This window comes from Azolla caroliniana, unplaced genomic scaffold, assembly GCF_043228905.1.
Source record: "Azolla caroliniana isolate FFs.n. ecotype wild unplaced genomic scaffold, voAzoCaro1.0.p SCAF_502, whole genome shotgun sequence".
Classification (NCBI taxonomy): domain Eukaryota; kingdom Viridiplantae; phylum Streptophyta; class Polypodiopsida; order Salviniales; family Salviniaceae; genus Azolla; species Azolla caroliniana.
This window is the reverse complement of record NW_028230937.1, coordinates 1-19731: the sequence shown is the minus strand read 5'-3', so window position 1 is coordinate 19731 and position 19731 is coordinate 1. Positions and strand designations below refer to the sequence as shown.

The following is a 19731-nucleotide window of genomic DNA, read 5'->3' as shown; positions in this document are numbered from 1 at the left end:
TAAATCTACGTGGAAAGAGTTTGAAAATGTCTAAAAACTTTTTCTTACAAAGTTTCTACAAGTTAAGAAACAAACGCCCTACACCTAGGGATCGGCAACGGTTCGGTTTAGGCTTAGCCGGTTTGGCTTGATCCAAGCCAAACCGGCTAAGCCTAAACCGTTTACAGGATCTCAAACCTGAGCCGAGCCGGTTCACAAACCGGTTTGGTAAACGGCTTGTAAACTGGTTTCTAAACCGGCTTGGAAACCGGTTTAGAAACCTCCCTCTCTCTCCCTCTCTCCCTACCTCCCTCTCTCTCAAATGATCCACTATATACTATATACTATATACTATATACTATATACTATACATTGTACAAGCTCTCCCTCCCACTCTCTCTCACGTCTGTGGTCTCGACTCTCTCTCCCTCTCCCTCTCTCTCCCCTCTATGTAGTTCCTCTCTCTCTCTCTCTCCCCTTTGTGTAGTCTCTCTCTCCTTATATGTTGTCTCCCTCCCTCTCTCTCTCTCTCCTCGTTTGTGTAGTCTCTCTCTCTCTCTCTCTCCTTATATGTTGTCTCCCTCCCTCTGTCTCTCTCTCCTCATCTATGTAGTTCTCCCTCCCTCACTCTCTCTCTCTCTCTTTCCCCTTGTCTCTCTCTCCTCATCTATGTAGTTCTCCCTCCCTCACTCTCTCTCTCTCTCTCTTTCCCCTTGTCTGTTGTCTCTCTCCCCCTCTCTAAAGTTTATAAACGGCTTAAACGGTTTATCCGGCTTAGCCGGCTTGAGCCGGTTTGGCGAGGCTCAAGCCAAGCCGAGTCGAGCTCAAACCGTTAAGGCAAGTTCAAGCCTAAACCGAGCCGAGCCGAGCCGCTAAACCGCTAAGCCGTTTTCAAGCCGGCTAAGCCAAACGGTTTAGGCTTGAGCCGAGCCGTTGCCGATCCCTACCTACACCCTCCTCCTTGAGACGAGATCACTTCCATTGAGTTCATGGCCATGGAAAGGGTTGTTGAATACATGCTTAATGTTCAAAAAAGTTCCTCACATCAAGCAAAAAGATCCAAAAGACGTATAAAAGCAAAATTTTTTGCTAAGGCTGAGAGAGTTTTCATGGATATAATTAGCCTTATCTTGCCAAAGGCCATCGTTTATATTTGGTCTTTTTTTTATAGATACTTGTGGGGTGGAAATTATTATGTACAAATTGTAGATGGACTTTGGCATTGTTAATTTTAATACCAATGGAGTGTAGTTTTTGTGGGAAAAATAAAAAATAAAAAATTTTGTGTTCCGTTTAAATGTAAGATATGGAAAAATGGTTTGGTAGATGGGATGCAAGACACTTGCTTCATGATGCATCACTAGATTCCTCTGTAAATGAGGGCTTTTTGCAATGCCAATGTATCATGACATGGGACAAATGTGGAGGTTCATGATTCACACATTATTATACTACACATGTTGCACCTAACTACAAAACTATATTCTTTGCGGAACGGGGAAACCGTACACATCGATACATGTTAGAGCCCATCCCGTTATCTGCCATTTGAACCATTGCTTCCATGCGACTTAGTTCACACGCATTGGCGATGTGAAATAGGGGGTTGGGGCACAAGTGATGAGAGTGGTCGGCTATGCAAACTTTGCCCTAAATAAGTTCGAGAGGCTAAGTATCACACTTTGATACAATGATCTGCCTTTGATCATATTCAACCATTCTTTCCACGTATCTTCAACCTAGCCCAATCCTTGTACGAATTTCTCTCACAACCACAATGCGCCCTCCTGATTGCAACATTCATTGGTAAAGTTCTTGAACATCAAGAGTCGCCACTCACTTCCACGGGTATCACGTGAGATGTAATATTTTTTGTCTCATAGGTCATATTTGACCTCCAGAGACGATAATAGAATCTATCTATCTATTTGTATCTTTCTTGAACAGGTACACTACTATGTATCTCCATCTTGTGCTTGCTTGCTAACTCCACAATAAGATCCACACACGCTTCCGTACTAGTCAGCCCTTCATCTCATAATAGCTGACAAAGACATGTCTAGTGTCAACAATGTCGTGGTGTTAGAGCTACACTCCCCTTATGTTTGGCTACTTATAGGGAAATCATGGTGTTAGGGCTACACTCCCTCAATCACATGACATGCAAAGGCTTACTTGTCCCCATTATTCATTTATTGGGAAGAGGCAAATACTTCTCTATGTGACCTAGCTCTCAACCAACTTGATGTTGCTTAAGAAAGATAATATATACTTACAAGTGTCCAGTTAGTTTTTTAAAAATGATTTCTACTAGCTCTTATGATTGACCGAATTAAATTAGAGTTATGAAAACCCCACTTTGTTTTTATATGAATTTAGTTCCTCCCGTTAGAGGGATGTACAATATCTCATTGTATTACACATGAATTCATCCAACATTCATGTATACTCATATAGACAAATTGCATCCCTAAATATCCAAATACTTACATTTGATTGGAATTCCAACCTTAGTTTTTTACTGCACTATAAGTGATCATCAAGGGTGCCAAATTATCAGACTCTTGATGGGGAATCCATTGAGTATGATCATACTACCCTCATTTCATAAATAATACTTCAAAACCATGATTGGTACATGATTCATCCCACCCTAATCTAACTATGGACGTAAAACCAAACCATTTAGGGAAAAGTTGATACCAAACTAAACCATTTATTGATAAACATAAACCAAATCATTCACATTAAAGTAGTTAAATCAATAAACAAAAACCATTAGGAAAATAAAAATAATGTTAAGCAAAAAGTTAAACCCGAGTTTTAGAACCACATTATTTACTGATTTCTAATTTTTTAACACCAAACCAAACCATTTAATTGTATTAGAACTGACGCTTCTCAAACCATGTCTTAGCAGTTCGGTTTGGTTTCAATCAAACCATCATCCATAACTATGTTACACGTCCCACAGGCTTCAATGACATTGGCTACAAGCACACAACTTTATGTGCGTTAAAAGAATACAAAGGTGGAAAAGCTTGAATGTAAAACCTTGTGCCCACCCCAATGTGATTCAGGCTGAGACAATATAAAAGACTATAGATGCCCACTTTTGTGCCGTTTTATTTCCTCTTCCTCATTGGTAAAAGTTACGTTCAAGTTTTTTTCTCTATTCCTACCTTTGTTTCTCCCTCACTTATACAAAACACATTTGACAGAACTTGGTCAAGCCAATGGCGAGGACCATTTTGCTATATACAATAAATGGGATGGGATTGAGCCAATAATGAGATCAAACTTGGGAGGGAATAAACATTAGATCATTTCTTGACTTGTGCATGTCATACTTGCACGCATGGGCCATGCTAATCTTTATAGCATCATTCCAAATTTATCGCATGTCCCGAGTGAGGCAGCAAGACGAATCATATGTATGGGTGGTCATTGCGACTCAATTGTCATAAAATATCTGCTGATGTTATAATAAGCCAACCTCGGTGTTTCAAATCCAATTACAACTCAGGACTTTTGATTCAACCATATATTTGCTCATATATATTTATATATAGCTTTAGGCGCTAGAGCTAGTATATATAAATGTCCATCAATTAACACTTTGCAGAGACTCTGGCATTGACAACTTATGAAAGACTAACTTTTGCTGGGGAAACTGGTCACCAGATATGGCAGATAACTCTGTATCGATGAATATCATGTCATCTTCTTTGAAGTCCCCTCTCAGAATCCCTTTTGCTAATTCATTTTCTAAGTTTTGTTGGATAACACGTTTCACTGGTCTTGCCCCATAATTCGGATCATAACCCAAGCTCCCGAGGAGAAGTACGGCACTATCACTCACTTTAATAGTTATCTTCTTCTCTATCAACCTCTTTTGTAGACGCTCGATCTGTTCATGCCACAAAAAGCAAAATATGCATGTCTATACCACCCAATGAAATGTATGTGCTAAATCTCTATCTATATGTATATATATGTATATATGGATATATCTATATATCGATATGAATATATACACACACAAACACACACATATAGATAGATATATAGATATAACCTATATATATATGTATGTAATGTATGTATAGGTATTAGGGATTTGTGCAAACACTTCATTCCTGATATGAAAATATGTATATCATTCCAGGCCATATGATCCCAAAGAGAATTTTACCTGAAGCTTGACGATCTTGCTGATTTGATCACGGTTAAGTGGTTGAAACACAATATATTCATCGATTCGGTTCATGAACTCGGGCCGGAATGTTGAACGAGCAACATCCATCACCCTGCTTTTGATAGCCTCATAAGTGCTTTCTGCTGATCCATTGCTACCTTCTACGTTCAGAATGTATTGAGACCCGATATTTGAAGTCATAATAATAACTGCATTACTGAAGTTTACTGTCCTCCCCTGAGAATCAGTCACTCTTCCATCATCTAAGATCTGAAGGAGAATGTTAAACACATCAGAATGTGCCTTCTCAATTTCATCAAAGAGAATAACTGCATAAGGTCTTCGCCGGACTGCTTCAGTGAGCTGTCCTCCTTCGTCGTAGCCAACGTAACCTGGTGGTGCACCGATCAGGCGAGAGACAGCATGCTTTTCCATATATTCGCTCATATCAATCCTCACCAATGCATCTTCGGTGTTGAATAAGTACGAAGCCAAAGCTTTTGCTAATTCCGTCTTCCCTACCCCCGTGGGGCCCATAAACATAAAGCTTGCAATCGGCTTATTTGGGTCAGAAAGTCCAGCTCTAGACCGTTGGATTGCTTCTGCAACTGCCTTAACTGCTGGATCTTGTCCAACCACTCTCTTATGTAGCTCTACATCCAAGTAGAGAAGCTTCTCTCTCTCTGATTGTAGAAGCTTTGAAACCGGAATACCCGTCCATTTGCTAACAATCTCTGAGATATCATTACCCGTCACTTCTTCTCTCAACATTGTCTTGCCTGTCTTCTGGTATTCTACAAGTAGTTTCTCAGCTTCATCCAATTGCTTTTGAAGTGACATTAGGCTTCCATATTTGAGCTCTGCTGCCCTATTCAAGTCATAATCGCGTTCAGCTTGTTGAATCTCGATATTTACCCGATCAACCTATTCTCCATTTACGAAATAAATAATAATAATAACTTCATTATAATAATACTAATAATCAGAAAACAAGGAATCTCATGAGAAGTAAGATTGCATGATTCAAATCTATTAACACTTTTATGAGAAAATGCTATATTGTTTTGCTTCATATTGTTTTTTAAAACAATTTTCTTTCTAAATTGGAAAATTTGAAGCACCTCTTCCTTAATGGACTGAATATTACTCATGACTGATTTCTCATGCTCCCACTGATCCGCAAGCTCCTTCTGTCTTCGCTTTAAGAGATCCAATTCCGATTCAAGTTTACTAAGCCTATCTCGTGAAGCTTTATCTGTATCATTCGTGAGAGAGAGTCGCTCCATCTCGAGCTTCAACACAGATCTATCAATTTCATCCAAGGCAGTAGGCTTTGAAGTTATTTCCATCTTCAACTTCGCAGCTGCCTCATCAACCAGATCAATGGCTGTAAGGAACGGAAAAGACCACACATTAACCAACTGGACTCGTTTCTGCAGGTTTTATACCACATAAAACACACGAAGAGAACAACTAAATGTTTTACACCAATTGCAGAAGTTCTTATAGTCACATTATTATTGTCACATTTCTTAGAGCTCTGTTATATCACAGGGACTATAATTGAAAGATGGCCTCAGCTCACATTTAGATCCACGGAGGTAAACCATTTATCAATAAAAATAGCATGGAGGTTAAGCCTGATGAATAACCAAAGAAAACTGAAAAGCTTTATCTCTCTAATATAAGACCAACAAATGAGGAACATCAAGGCATGCATGTGCTCAAGTATCTTGCAAGGCATAGTTTACTGAACTAGAAACCAAAGGTGCAATAAGCCTCAAACCCCTTAGATTCCTGGAGGTCTACTTGGTTCTCCTGTCAACCTATGTACTGATGATGACACGTGCATGCATGAAAGCATATATCAATATCATGATTCAGAAAATCCCGAGACAAACTTGGCAGATGATTATAGACATAAATTTCCTAGAGGGCCTGGTTACATAAAATGGGAAGGTTACACTCCCCACTTATAATGGACACAATTCATAGAAAGTTAAAAGAATCTATGATGTATCTACAATGTAAATTGCAATACTTGATGATTAGAAGTAGTTGCTTTGAAAAAATCAAGGGTTCATTTATATTTTTTGAGAAAAATCGTAAGTTTTCCAAACACTGGGTAATAGAAATGGTTGTTTTGAAAATAACGATCGTACAAAGAGTTAACTGTCTTCATAATGTAAGCCATGCACACCTTTATCAGGAAGGAAGCGATCACTGATATAGCGATCTGAAAGGACTGCTGCTTCAACCAACGCACTATCTGATATTCGCACTCCATGGTGTAACTCATACCGTTCACGAAGACCTCTAAGTATGGAAACGGTATCTGATACCGTTGGTTGATCCACATAAACCTGTTGAAATCGTCTTTCTAATGCTGGATCCTTCTCTATGTATTTTCTATATTCATCAAGGGTTGTTGCTCCAATGCATCGCAATTCTCCTCGACCGAGCATTGGTTTTAGTAAATTTCCAGCATCCATTGCCCCACTCGTTGCACCTGAACTTAAGAAAAACACCCTAAATGGTTACTCTTGAATTGGATATTATAGATGTAAAATTTGCCCTCTTATTAATACCTGCCCCTACTACAGTATGTATCTCATCAATGAAAAGAATAATTTGACTATCCGAATCTGTAACTTCTTTTAGTACTGATTTCAGCCTGTCTTCAAATTCTCCACGATACTTTGCACCAGCAATTAAGGCTCCCATATCCAATGAAACTAGCTGCAACCGAGAAAAGAAAGATTGCATAGATACATACAAACAAGGAAGTAAATTATCATGCTGCAAAGAGTAAAAAAAATAGGATGGATACATATATCAAAAGGATATATATATATATATATATTTCAGAGAGGGTGGCAATGCAGATGAGAAGCAGAAATTAAATTGTATAAAATTGCTGTTGATGTCAACAAATTAAAAAATCTGTGAAATGTAGAAAAATACGTTAAGCATCATACAATTTGGCACCAGAGCTCTATAATCACAAATTCTGTTCTACAAGAAAGTCATATCTGAATGCATGCATCCTCCAACCTCATCAGAACTGATTTCAGTCCATCTGCTCAAACAGTAAGAAAGGGAGAGCATATGCAAGACAACTCAAATTGGACATAGGAAAACATTTCAAAAGCAGCATTTTCATCCATTACACACAAATATTCACTTGAAGATGTTGGAAAGAGTAAAAAATCCATAGATGCAAATGGCTTTGAGCAGTAGTTCAGTCAGACAGTTTCATGAATAAAATGGAAACACTTTGGGCAAACATGGCATCATTAATAAATCTATATAAGGTGAGTCAATAGTAAAAAAGAAGTTGAGTTATTGCTGTACATAAATTCAAATAGAGATACGGTAAAATCATGAACCTTACTTTTCTATTCATTAAAGCTTGTGGAACATCCCCCTGTACGATTCTTTGAGCCAGCCTGAAAATACAAAAAGAACAATTGTGTAAAAGAAAGGAACTACAAAGCAAATCAGAACAAAATTTTCTAAAATATGCACCCTTCAGAGATGGCAGTCTTTCCGACTCCAGGCTCTCCTATGAGGACAGGATTATTCTTTGTTCGTCTCGACAGGATCTGAATGCATCGCCGAATCTCATCATCTCTTCCAATAACTGGATCTAGCTTTCCTTGCCTTGCCATTTCAGTCAAGTCTTTCCCATACTTATCTAAAGCTTCATACTTTCCCTCTGGATCTACATTATATAAATTGGTGATACAAAAAATAGTGTTCAATTTTGACATTTACATAGAAAAAGCACTGGATTACATAGTGTCCTTACCCTGATCTATAACCTTTTGAGTTCCTCGAATTGCAAGGATAGCCGTCGACAGAGCTTTCTGACTGATTTGAAAATCCTTGAATAACTGTAGCCCGAAGCGTTTGTCTTTTGAAAAACTAAGAACTAAATGTTCAACCGATAAAAAGGAATCTCCATATTCTTTCTTGAAGACTCGGGCCCTTTCAATTAAGGCCTCCAAATCCCGTCCTAGCATTGACCCACTGTTTTCACCTATTACCTGTTTCTTTTAAGCACACTTTAGTCTCATAACGTTAATTATGCTCACAAGAAAAGTGTGACAATTCGGCCAAATCTCGAGAGATAATAGGCATGTATAAGCTTAATCATCCACACACAAGCAAGCTGATATATGCACAAGAAAAGAATGATATTCAGCTATTCCTCTAATGCTAATGGACCAATATAAAGGTTAATTAACAACACAAACATATTAATATGCTGACAAGAAAAGAGTGATAATTCATCTAAAACTATCAAGGGTTAAAAGAGTGATATTCATCTAAACCTTTTGACGTAATGAGTCAGTATAAGTTAATCAATAGTGCAAAGATGTTGATATACTCACAAAGAAACAGTGATACATAAAGCAAATGGCGTAAGATTGTACAAAATTGAGTGTGAACCTCCAGAATGGATGCCTTGATATGATTTAAAAGTAAGCTCTAGCAGCATAATACCATAGTTCAAAGTCAATTCTAAATCTCTACAATTTATGAGTTGGACATATAAGCACACTCAAGTGGCATGATCGAATTCAAAATAAGCATAAGACCATTAAAAATCAAGTCTTACTTTTGGTTGCCTTTGTATGAATTTCTCTGTAGCTTGAAGCAGCTCGGTATTATCAATATTAGCCTTTGCAAAAATGCGCCGGGCTAATCCATTTCTCTGTTCTAGTAAAGCTTTCATCAAGTGTTCTGTCTCCACAATCTGATGTTTGCTTTCTTTGGCAACTTCGGGGGATGCCACCACTGCTTGCCAAGCCATCTCTGTAAATTCAGCTTGGTCTATCTGCAAAGCAAATTATTTAGTCACACATGCCATCATTTTCAATCATTTTGTTAAGAGATACAAATGCATTACATACAAAGCTCACATGCAGAAAATAATTCTCTCGATAAAATTAGAAATCTCTTTTAAGGGTTGAATAAAAGTCTTACACAATCAATTTCAAAATTTTCAAGCGATATAAATATAACGAAATACCATTATTCCAAATCTCAATGCTGTAATTAATAAGCTTTACCTTTCCTCATGTATACACACATGTAGATTGCGCTCATGCAATATTTCAATGATGGAGGACTAATCAAGCATACATGCAAGAAACCTTATGGTTAATTAAGTATGTATACCATCATTACCAATGCTTTTAAGACAACAGAAATATGTATACAATGATTAATGATGCAAAGAACATTTTTTTGTCGATCATTAACAATATATCCTAAGAAATATAAGTACAAGGAGCTTCTATTAGTCCACATGCAAAAAATCTCTCCCAAGTAGAATTAAGGGGATAATAATTACCGATGCTCCTAAAGACACATAAATAAGAAGAATTACCATTACGCCAATAATGATGCATATTCAGAAAAACTTCACTTAGTAAAATAAGAATGAAAACCAATCATTACCGAAGTGTAATTATAGTCATAAACCTTTTACCTTAGTAGAATTAAGGGATTAACCACTAGTACTAATTTGAAGACATATAAATGCAAAGAAGAGCCGTTAAAAATAATCACCATTAATCAAGCTTACACATATAGGCAGAATGCCTTACCTTTCCTGCTTGGCAGAAAATGAGACTCTTCCGAGAAATCCTCTTCTCTGTAAAAACATGCCTGATTCTGGAGGAAGAACCATTTGTGAGGCCAATAGACCTCTTGAAAACGCTTACATCTCTCCTAATGCTCCAATTCGACATGGAGAGACGCCCTGGAAAAAAGCTTCGAGGCAGAGTATTTTCTGAGTTGATCCTGAGACATAACGGAGGAGGAGGAGGAGAAGGAGAAACAAATACAGCCATGATTAAAGCTTTTGAGGAAACCTCTCTACTCTGTGGAGTACTTACGCTCTGATATGCTCTACCCTGTTTCTACACTATTCGATTCTGTTCTATTCTACTCTTTTCTCTATTTGTCTGTCTCAATGTGCCCCCATGTGGCTCTCATATATTCTTCATCACCCGAGTTGTTATCTATCTCTACATACACCCATAAATACATACATACATACAATACATACAATACATACATACATACATACATGATACCTACAATACATACCATACGTACATAAGTACATACATACATGCATGCATATACACGTACATATGTACATCCATACACACACATACACGCAAGCATATGCAATGCATCATGGGCATTGGCCGTGTTAATTCAAGCTTTACACCACGCACAAGAAAGGAAGAGCTTGGCATGCTTACGTTATCATGGTGGTTATCTTCACCATCACTGAGGTTTTCATAATGAAGAATTTCATTCGAGGCAGCACAACACTCTGTTGTATTTGAGAAACCTGATTCGAAAAGTTGTTGATAGTGCATGTATATTGATTGGCTTTGTGAGGCCCTTGTGATCACTCCTCCTTCACTTCTGTACATTGATTGATTGGCCAGTTGATCCATCTCAAAGTCTTAACCGTTGATGTATTCGTCGTGCATCATGAATGGATTTGCAATGAGACAATTATCGAATATGTGATCAATTGCTTTCAGAAACACACATGTAAAGTGTATATATTGGATAGCATGAAAAGGGGTTCAATAAATTGCTTGTTCACTTGTGTACACTAGTAAGTCAACCTCCACTATGTAGGAGTTGGCCCATGGATATGCGGAGAACATACATATGAGAAGGCCTTATCGATTGGTTCAAACTTGGTTTGAAAAGTTAAAAGGAAAAGGTTTATATACTACATACTAAGTAACATTATATGAGCATGTACGAACTTGTACAAGTTGGTTAATCTCCATCAAAGAGGTAGTTGTCCTAAATTACAAACACGTATTTTTGAATAACAAAGTAATTAAGAGATAATGTGTTCTTTTAAGAAACCTTGTCCTACGAAGTTATTAGTAACCCCTATAAATAAAGACTTGTTTAATGAAAAGAGTGTGAAGGAGAAAAATAAGAAACGTATCTCGTTGGTCTTGGTCTTGGTCTTGGTCCTCGTCTTCTATTCTATTGCATTGTATATTGCGCTTGTCTCGTTTGCATGCATGACAGAAATACAAAAATGTTTTGATGTCACTTGGAGAGTGGTGGATCAGTTTACAAAGATGGTACACTTCCCTACATTAAGACCATCGATAAGAAGGAAACGTCACTTTTGGTTATGTGAAGGTGTTTCCAAGATCACATGGTTTTCTAGATGACATTATTAGCAATCATGGGCCACGATTCATGTCATAGTTTTTAAAGCATTTATTCATGTTATTCGTATTTTTTTGTCAGCTCTCCTCAAGTTATCATCCACTGAAGGATTGACAAACCAAATGTATCAATCAAATGTTAGAGTGGCGTATTTGTTGTTTCATTAGCTAACAACAAGACAACTAGGTTCACGTCTTACATTTCGTATAATTTGTTTATAATAATTTCATTCCTTGTAAACCCATGTCATCACCCTATTTTTTTTGTCTCCAAGAGTCTTATTGTTGAAGATTTTATAAAACCCCAATTTGACCTCGAAATCATCATCATCTCAAATATTCGTGAAACGACGACAAGGTTTTAAGGTAGGGATCATGTGTGGTTGTTACAATACAATGTGAAAACTATTGAGCCATGTGGTAAGTGACATCAACAAATTATTGGTTCACTTGTGATCTTTAACCAAATCGATTACACTGTGTTTTGTCTAAATTTCGAGCCACATGTGTATTTCCATATAGTGTTCGTATGTCATTGTTGGTGCCTCATGCTTTTGGTTCAAACTCGGTTTATTTCGTCAGAGTTCATTAATGGACTAGAGTGTGAGGTTAAAGTTATTTTGTACTCCAAAAGCATAAATGATGGATTATATTGCCTTCTAGATTGATTAAGTTTTATGCTTATTTCGAGTTCTATTCTAGATCAAGTGTCCCTAACCCCCCACCTCTAGTTGAGCTTGTTGACCGGCGATTTACAGAGGTTGTAAGTGATTTTGGTCCCTAAGATCATGCATAACAAATTATACTACCTCACATATTGGTAAGGCTATATAGTTCCATGGTCACACTTACAAGCCTCTAAGGAATATTGTTGATGCTCCAATTCTTGTATCAAACATTTATTAGCAATATCTTAATAACTAATGTCCCACTTTGTGCGACATGACTAATGGAACCCAACATCAAAGAAGGGGAATGGTATCACAAATTTTATTACCCATGACATCATTTGTATGTGTTGAGAATCAAGCTCAACATAGCACAACGTGTGAACGCACTTTTGAGAATCTATGATTACTCAAAGGTCAAGAGTCACACCACTACTCTCTACACATTAACTATGTGTCATAGAATCATATTCTATGACACATAACTAATGAGTTACATATTCCCCATGACTACGAGTCTTCACATTCCCCAAGAGAGAGAGAGAGAGAGTGGTTGTTGTAAGTTAATGAAAAGAGAGGGTGACTCTATATAAAGCACCCTCCTCATACTTCATACTAGTCGGTTGTGACTCCTTGTAATGCTACATTTTGTATTTCTCATTCTACTTGTGAATATACACATCTTATTCTTGAGTATTTCATTTATTTAGCTTATCTATCTTGTGTTTCTATTCTCTTCTCTAATTCCTCTCACACATACACATAACACACATCTCTTCCGCTACACAAGAATTATATCTGATTCTTTACAGTATGGTTTAAACCTTAGCCTAGAATTAGAATTTAAGACCAATTTAGTACGAGAAAGAAACCCTTATTTAGGTGACCCAAGGAACAAATCATTAAGAAGCTAAGTGAGTGGATAACCACATAACATGTAATGATCGATATAGGAATAAGTTATAACTGTGTATATTTTTGTAAGATAGCAAACATATGCTTCTATTGTATATTTTTTATCAAAAAATTTGTGTTCATTTGTGGACTCATGTTGTCTTGTTCCTACTTGTCTATGGTATTCTCCAATTTGTGCATACATGCACAAAGAGGTCATAAGCAAGAAGTATGTAGATTAGAAGTGGTCAAGGCAAAGTGTTAAAATCACATTGTCATCCTATTGGGAAAGACATCGCGAATAGGACGAAGATCAACAAGATGACTAAGTGATTATGAAAAGTGTCCTACCTCAAAACAATTATGCTCTACATTCCTCTTGCCTATAACCTCTTACACATGCTTACACTAATTAAACTATGATCAATGCGGTGAATGGTAACGTGGAACTGTAGAGTTATTTGGTACTTGACTAAAGATTTCATTGTATTGTAGACATTCAAGAGAACAAGTCTATGAATTACACTTTTTGTCAAATTTTGGTGTCTTAGAGAGGTCATCATCCGCTCCATGTTACTTGGAGTCAAAGATGGGCACGGTAGTCATTGTTGAGAATGATGATTAGTCTCTTAGGGGGGTGGTATGTCCCCATGATAAGCATCGTGGAACTATCTTGAGATGTCCCTAGGCATAAAGATGGACACACAACACCAAATTTGTGCTAAACAGGGCTAGAAATGCATAATATCCCTAAAGTTGTATTGGCATGCCCCAAGGTTGGGAAGACAAGCCTTAAACACACTATATCACTTTCATTCCTTTTGCTTTGTATTCTCATATTTTTCTTTCACCACATGTGCTCCCATTTTGTAAGAGGGAGCATGACTAGAGGGTCATGAGTCATGACATCACATATCATCTTTAACCTTTCTATAGGTTATAGTATAGAATAGTTGCATTATTTATATGCATTGCCTTCAAGCCTTTCATTGAATGTTTTAAGACCAAAGTATTGAGTGATTCCTCGTTTTCTTGTATAGTCTTTCTATAAAAATCTCTCTTAACTAATGGGAAAGTAGCTATTTTTTTTGGGGGGGGGGGGAAACATGAAAGGTAACCCATCATGTTGGTAACTTGGTAAGGATAATTTTCCAAAATATTGATAATTTGCAAATGCGATGTTTAATTTCATTTTCACAATTATAAGTTCCATAGAATGAACCATACGTATCATACGTGCATTCGCATTCGTGTTTGATTCAATAAAACGTGAATGGTAAATCAACTAAAAGTTGGATTGGTTTGACACGTTTGATTGGATTAACTATGGTCTATATTATGGGCTAAATTTGCAATGAAAACAAATGAAAAGAAGAAAAAAAAAAGGAGCACGTATTTTTCCCCTTTCAAACGTGTACGTTTTCAAACGTTTGAATGCCTCCACGAACACGAATATTACATTCTATGATTATAACAATGATTTAACCTAAGAAATCAATTACAATTGAGAATGAGTATATTTACAACTTCTAATCACGCAAAGTCATTGTAGTTATTATTATTATTTTAGTAACACTTTTATTACTATTGGGAAACCTCAAAGTTAGGTGAAAACCCACAAAGAATAAAGAAAAATGTACAAGTGTCGATTAGACACTAAAAAGCTTTAAAGCACTCAAAGTAAAGATTGTAAATTTGCACTATGATGTCTCTAAGTTGCAGACAATCAAATAGAGATTGCCTAAGGGATTGCTTAAAAAAGCTAACTTCATGGAGTTGGTTTCGATCAAAGACTTTATTATTGCGAGCCATCCAAATGGTCCATAGTGCCCAAAATCGTGTCCATTGGAGAAAATAGGCATGGTTGGATAGGGCGCACGGAATTTGTCCAAATAGCCAAAAGTGTTTACCAAACCTTTGGCCAAGAAATTTGTGATAAAGAGATGCACTTAGTCTTTGTACAAATGTTGTAGTGAATGAGCAATTCCATAATAAGTGTGAGACCATTTCCAATCGCCCACCACATCTTGCACAATGTGGCGGAGCTTTACGTTCTAATCGTTTACCAATATGTTAGTACTACACTTTACATGAATGACTTTATACCATTATTCCTAGTATAGAGACATCTATAAAGAAGCACAAGTCATAAGCTTAGCAAAAGGGTTGATGAAAAAATATAATCTAATATGTTTCGATTAATGACGAATTCATTTATACATAGAGTAAGGCTATGCCTTATACATCCATACTTTATAGCTCTAGGTGTGTGATATGGAAAGTTTAAGAGCTCACAAAGGGGAAAGGTTAAAACCCCCTCATATTGGGGTATTCAATATTGTGGGAAATTGCCTTTAGGGGAGACTCTTGTAGGCGAGATTCCTTATTCATGAGGCCTTTCATGCATGAAGGTAAGCTTTTGACCAAGATTGGGGAGCTCTTAAAAGTTCAAAATTTTATCTTGTCTCGTAGCCCATCCATGACACATGCATGATGTATGACTAATACATGACACATCCACGCTATGTTAATGATGCATGCATGAAAAAACCATGCATAACCACAACCATCTATCCTTGTCCATAGACATCTATTGTACATATAATTATGATCGTCCATGTCCAACAATGTGAGCTCCTAATCATATCATTATCTTCGTGAACGCCCATATTTTTTTCGGCAAATACATGTGGCATTTTGGAAATGACCACAAAGTAAGTGTGCCATCTTTAAAGGAACACACAAGACATTGATGGGCAATCCAACAACATCAAAACTCCTATTTATCCACCTCTTGAATCATAGACATTCTCCTCCAACTATGACCCTAAAGATAATTGTCATGCATTATAATCATCATTTTTCTTTTCTTTTGCTTTGCTTTGCAATCCATGTAAGAAGAAAATGTCATTTTCTCTAATCACAAAGCCCGATACCATTGAGTTTGTTCACATTCATGCCTTTTGCTACTGTTTTTTCATGTCGCTCACACATCCATTTTCATTAAATAAATAGCCTTGAATGCTTAAAACACTTCCACTTAAGAAACAAAATAAAAATTTAATCACACACAAATATTACGACACTTGAGTAAACCAATGAAAGAAGACAAAATTAAATAAATCGGATTAGTTCCTTTTTGGAATTGAACAAGCTCATTCTTAAAATGATAAAAACATTTCGAGTCCCCACATGGGATGCCACACATAATTGAGTATATATTCTAAAACATTTAATAGCCAATTTTTTTGTAAGGGGTTTAGACAATGCCATGTGAAAATAAGTAGACAAAGTATTGACATCTAGCAAACATAATACATATCGACATCCACATATGGCTAGAATGCGTCACTCACACAAATCTAAGCCACTCATATTGTGAAATGGTTTCTCGAGGTTGTGTGCGGTTAAATCCAGAGTCATTGAGCAACTTTAATGATTAAGCCATTGAGAAACCCAAACCTTGTTTTTCTTATTGGGTTCCATGATTGTGAAATGATTTCTCAAGGTTGTGTGCAGTTAAATCTTGAGTCATGGAGCAACTTTAATGATTACGCCATTGAGAAACCCAAACCTTGTTTTTCTTCTTGGGTTTCCATGATTGTGAAATGGTTTCTCAAGGTTGTGTGCAATTAAATCTAGAGGTCAAGGAACAACTTTAATGATTAAGCCATTGAGAAGCCCAAACCTTGTTTTTGGAGATTAACCTAAGCTCAAGTTTTAGAAACCTAGAAATCCCATTCATATACATATATACATGCATGCACATGAGAATCCATATGACATTAAAAGAGATCTAATAACTTCTCCATTGAACTCTTTTACTTTATGGGGAGGATCAATATCCTATGCCATACCAATAGTTAGTCTATGAGGAGAACAGTTGGGAGCAAAGGCTCATGTATGGGTTCCATTGTCCACACATGAAGCAACCTCACCCCTCTCGCCTCTAGGTCTTATATCGCTGCCACTTACTATTATTGCCAAAGATAATATAGGCATCGTGTGTGTAGGATCCATGTATTGCAATTGTTGGGGGTTGCAATGATATGTAGGGGTGCGAATATCGATCGCGACAGAACAAACAACCCCCAAAAGGACATGATGGGTGGGCAGGCGGCCAAGATGACGCAAGGTTTTTTTTTAATAGAACACATGAAATAGGGCCCCCTCCCCAATGATCCTTTCTTAATTATCTATAGGGAGGAAGAAGCAAATAAGTTATCCTAGGAACCTGACTTCACACACACACAACAACAACATACATACATATATGCTTATATGTTATACACAAACACACAAGAAGAAGAAGAAGAAGACACATACATACATTATTACAATTTACAGATATACATACATGCTTATATGCATGTATGGATGGAGTATATCTATACATACATGCTTATATGTATGTATACTCCATACACATGTCACTTCCTTCTCTTTGGGGATTAGGGTTTAAAGAGAGAGAGCGAGACATTCTCGAATATTATGAATATTGAGTATTGAGAATACCACGAATATCACGCATGGGTCAATCCATGCATACATACATACATGATCCATAGAATGAACCATACGTATCATACGTGCATTTACATTCGAGAATGATTCAATCAAACGTGTATGGTAAATAATCTCAAAGTTGGATTGGATTGACTAAGGTCTATATTATATATTGATTCACTCTCAATCCCAATAAGTTGACTCTAATCCATTGTGAATCACCAACATAAGTATGGTTGCAATATTTACATTGTATCATATGTATACTTTTGGGATGCGAATCAAGACGTCTCTATCATCCTCACTTTAGAACTTTACAAAAAAACATGAGTATGAACTATATAGATTGAATCAAAATATGTCATTATAAATTATAATCAAACGTTCAAAAACTCATAAAACGTATATTCGAGAATATGAAAAAAACATGACATAGGCAATAGTAGTAGCATAACAACTTACCACTAGGGTGACCTAATTTCTAATAACAAAGAAAGCAAAAAAGAAACGATCAAAAACTCATAAAACGTATATTCGAGAATACGAAGAAAACATGACATAGGCAGTAGTAGCATAACAACTTACCACTAGGGTGACCTAATTTCTAATAACAAAGAAAGAAAGAAAGAACGAAAAAGGAACATGAGGAACATGACACCGACATAAAATTTTGCCATGACATATGACATAGGCAATAGTAGCATAACAACAAGAGAGACAGAGAGACACAAGAGGGAGAGATAACAAACACAGAAAGAAGCACACACACAGATGATGATGATGATGATGATGATGATGGCCCATGTATGTATGTATGTATGTATGTATGTCTGAATGTACAGAGAATGTGGAAAGGCAGTTATATTTTATCCATGTACCCATCATCTCTCTCTCTCTACTGTCTCTGTCTGTCTGTCCTTCTCTCTTTCTCTCTGAATCACGCTGGAATGATGATAATGGAAGCTTGCTGGGTTTTGAAGCAAAAGAAAATAGGGTTTCTTTTCTTTTCTTTTCTTTTCTTTTCAAAAACAAAAACCATATCTATCTATCTCTATATGTACATATATATATACAGCTACACCCACATGAATGGAATGGCAGGTTTCTCTCTCACTCCTACATCGAAACAGAGAAATATACAGAGCAGAGAGATTGAGAGAGACGGACACACAGGCATTCAAAGAGAGAGAAAGAAAGGAGAAAGATATGGGTTTCTTCTTGGCTTTCTTGCTAGAGACAGCAGAACGCTTGTACATGAAGCTGTGGACATCCTTCTGTGAAGATCAAGAATGTATCTTCTACCATCGCCCACATCTTACACAGGTAATCATTCATTCATCCATCCATCCATTTATTCTTCTCTCTCTACCTAAGACTCATATTCTATTCTATTGTTTTCTTTTCTTTGTTAACAACAGCTTCATTTCGGCGACATATCCCCTCATTCTCTGGGTGGCTACTTCTAAGATGATTGATACATGACCCTCATATGATTAACCTCTAATGATCCAGAACCAGGTTTTTCATATGGTTAAAACCCTACAAACGTCTTAGATGCTTACGACCTAGACCATATCCCCGAAGTAAGGTCAAATCTATATGCATAATGGTTAAAACCTTAATCCCTAGCGAACGGTTTTACTTACTGAAACCCTAATCTCTCATCCCTTAATACTGAACCCCCCCCGGTTCCAAACCTTTAACCTAAAGACTGGAAACCTTGATCCTGAACCCCCTCAACCCTAAACCCCTGTGCGTTTCTGTTACATATTTTACTTTTGCCCCAAAATATATCAACCGGAAGCTCTAACGAGTCCTTTTTTAGTTCGACCCAGATCCCATGAGTGATTTTTAAATTTTTTTTTGCTGTAATGATTGAGCACTATACCCTTTTTTGCTGGAATATTTATAACTCGAAACCCTGACAGGGCCGTCTAATGACGAGTACAAAGCTTTCACGCGTTTCACGACCGTCTATAGATTCGAGTAGAAAAAACCTGACTTTTTTAAGCTTTGCGTGTTTTGTTCCTGGAATGGTATACTTCACCGTAAAAGAAATCAATGTGGTTTTTCCTTGTGTTTGTACCAAATTTGTGATTCTCTCTCTTATCAAAATTTTATGCATGAAAGGAGCAGAGAAATTTAATTCAGAGAAAAATATCACCAAACTCAGTAGAGCAGTTTGTAATTTTTCATTGGATTTGCGACTGGCAAATTGATGAATGTGAGCAAATTCAATGGTGTGTCAGTAATT

General features: G+C 36.9%; 1 protein-coding gene, 1 long non-coding RNA gene and 1 other non-coding gene across 3 annotated transcripts; 1 reads left to right on the top strand and 2 right to left on the bottom strand.

Moving 5' to 3' along the window:
• Positions 1-3271: 3271 nt before the first annotated feature.
• On the bottom strand, positions 3272-10153 carry LOC147848136 (chaperone protein ClpB2, chloroplastic-like). The gene is made up of 10 exons (XM_087338648.1): positions 9796-10153; positions 8802-9020; positions 7989-8226; positions 7706-7901; positions 7572-7626; positions 6766-6916; positions 6378-6686; positions 5299-5564; positions 4175-5101; positions 3272-3889 (listed from the first exon to the last, which is right to left on the bottom strand). Exons 1-10 carry the CDS (start codon positions 10039-10041, stop codon positions 3587-3589), a joined length of 2910 nt encoding a protein of 969 aa, XP_087194774.1. The 5' UTR covers positions 10042-10153; the 3' UTR covers positions 3272-3586.
• Positions 3292-3396, bottom strand: LOC147848137 (U6 spliceosomal RNA). The gene has a single exon (XR_015532078.1). It is a non-coding gene; the product is annotated as a U6 spliceosomal RNA (small nuclear RNA).
• An 8131-nt stretch (positions 10154-18284) lies between the features above and the next one.
• Positions 18285-19582, top strand: LOC147848135 (uncharacterized). Its single transcript, XR_015532077.1, has 3 exons — positions 18285-18471; positions 18579-18800; positions 18896-19582. It is a non-coding gene; the product is annotated as an uncharacterized LOC147848135 (long non-coding RNA).
• The last annotated feature ends 149 nt before the right edge of the window (positions 19583-19731 follow it).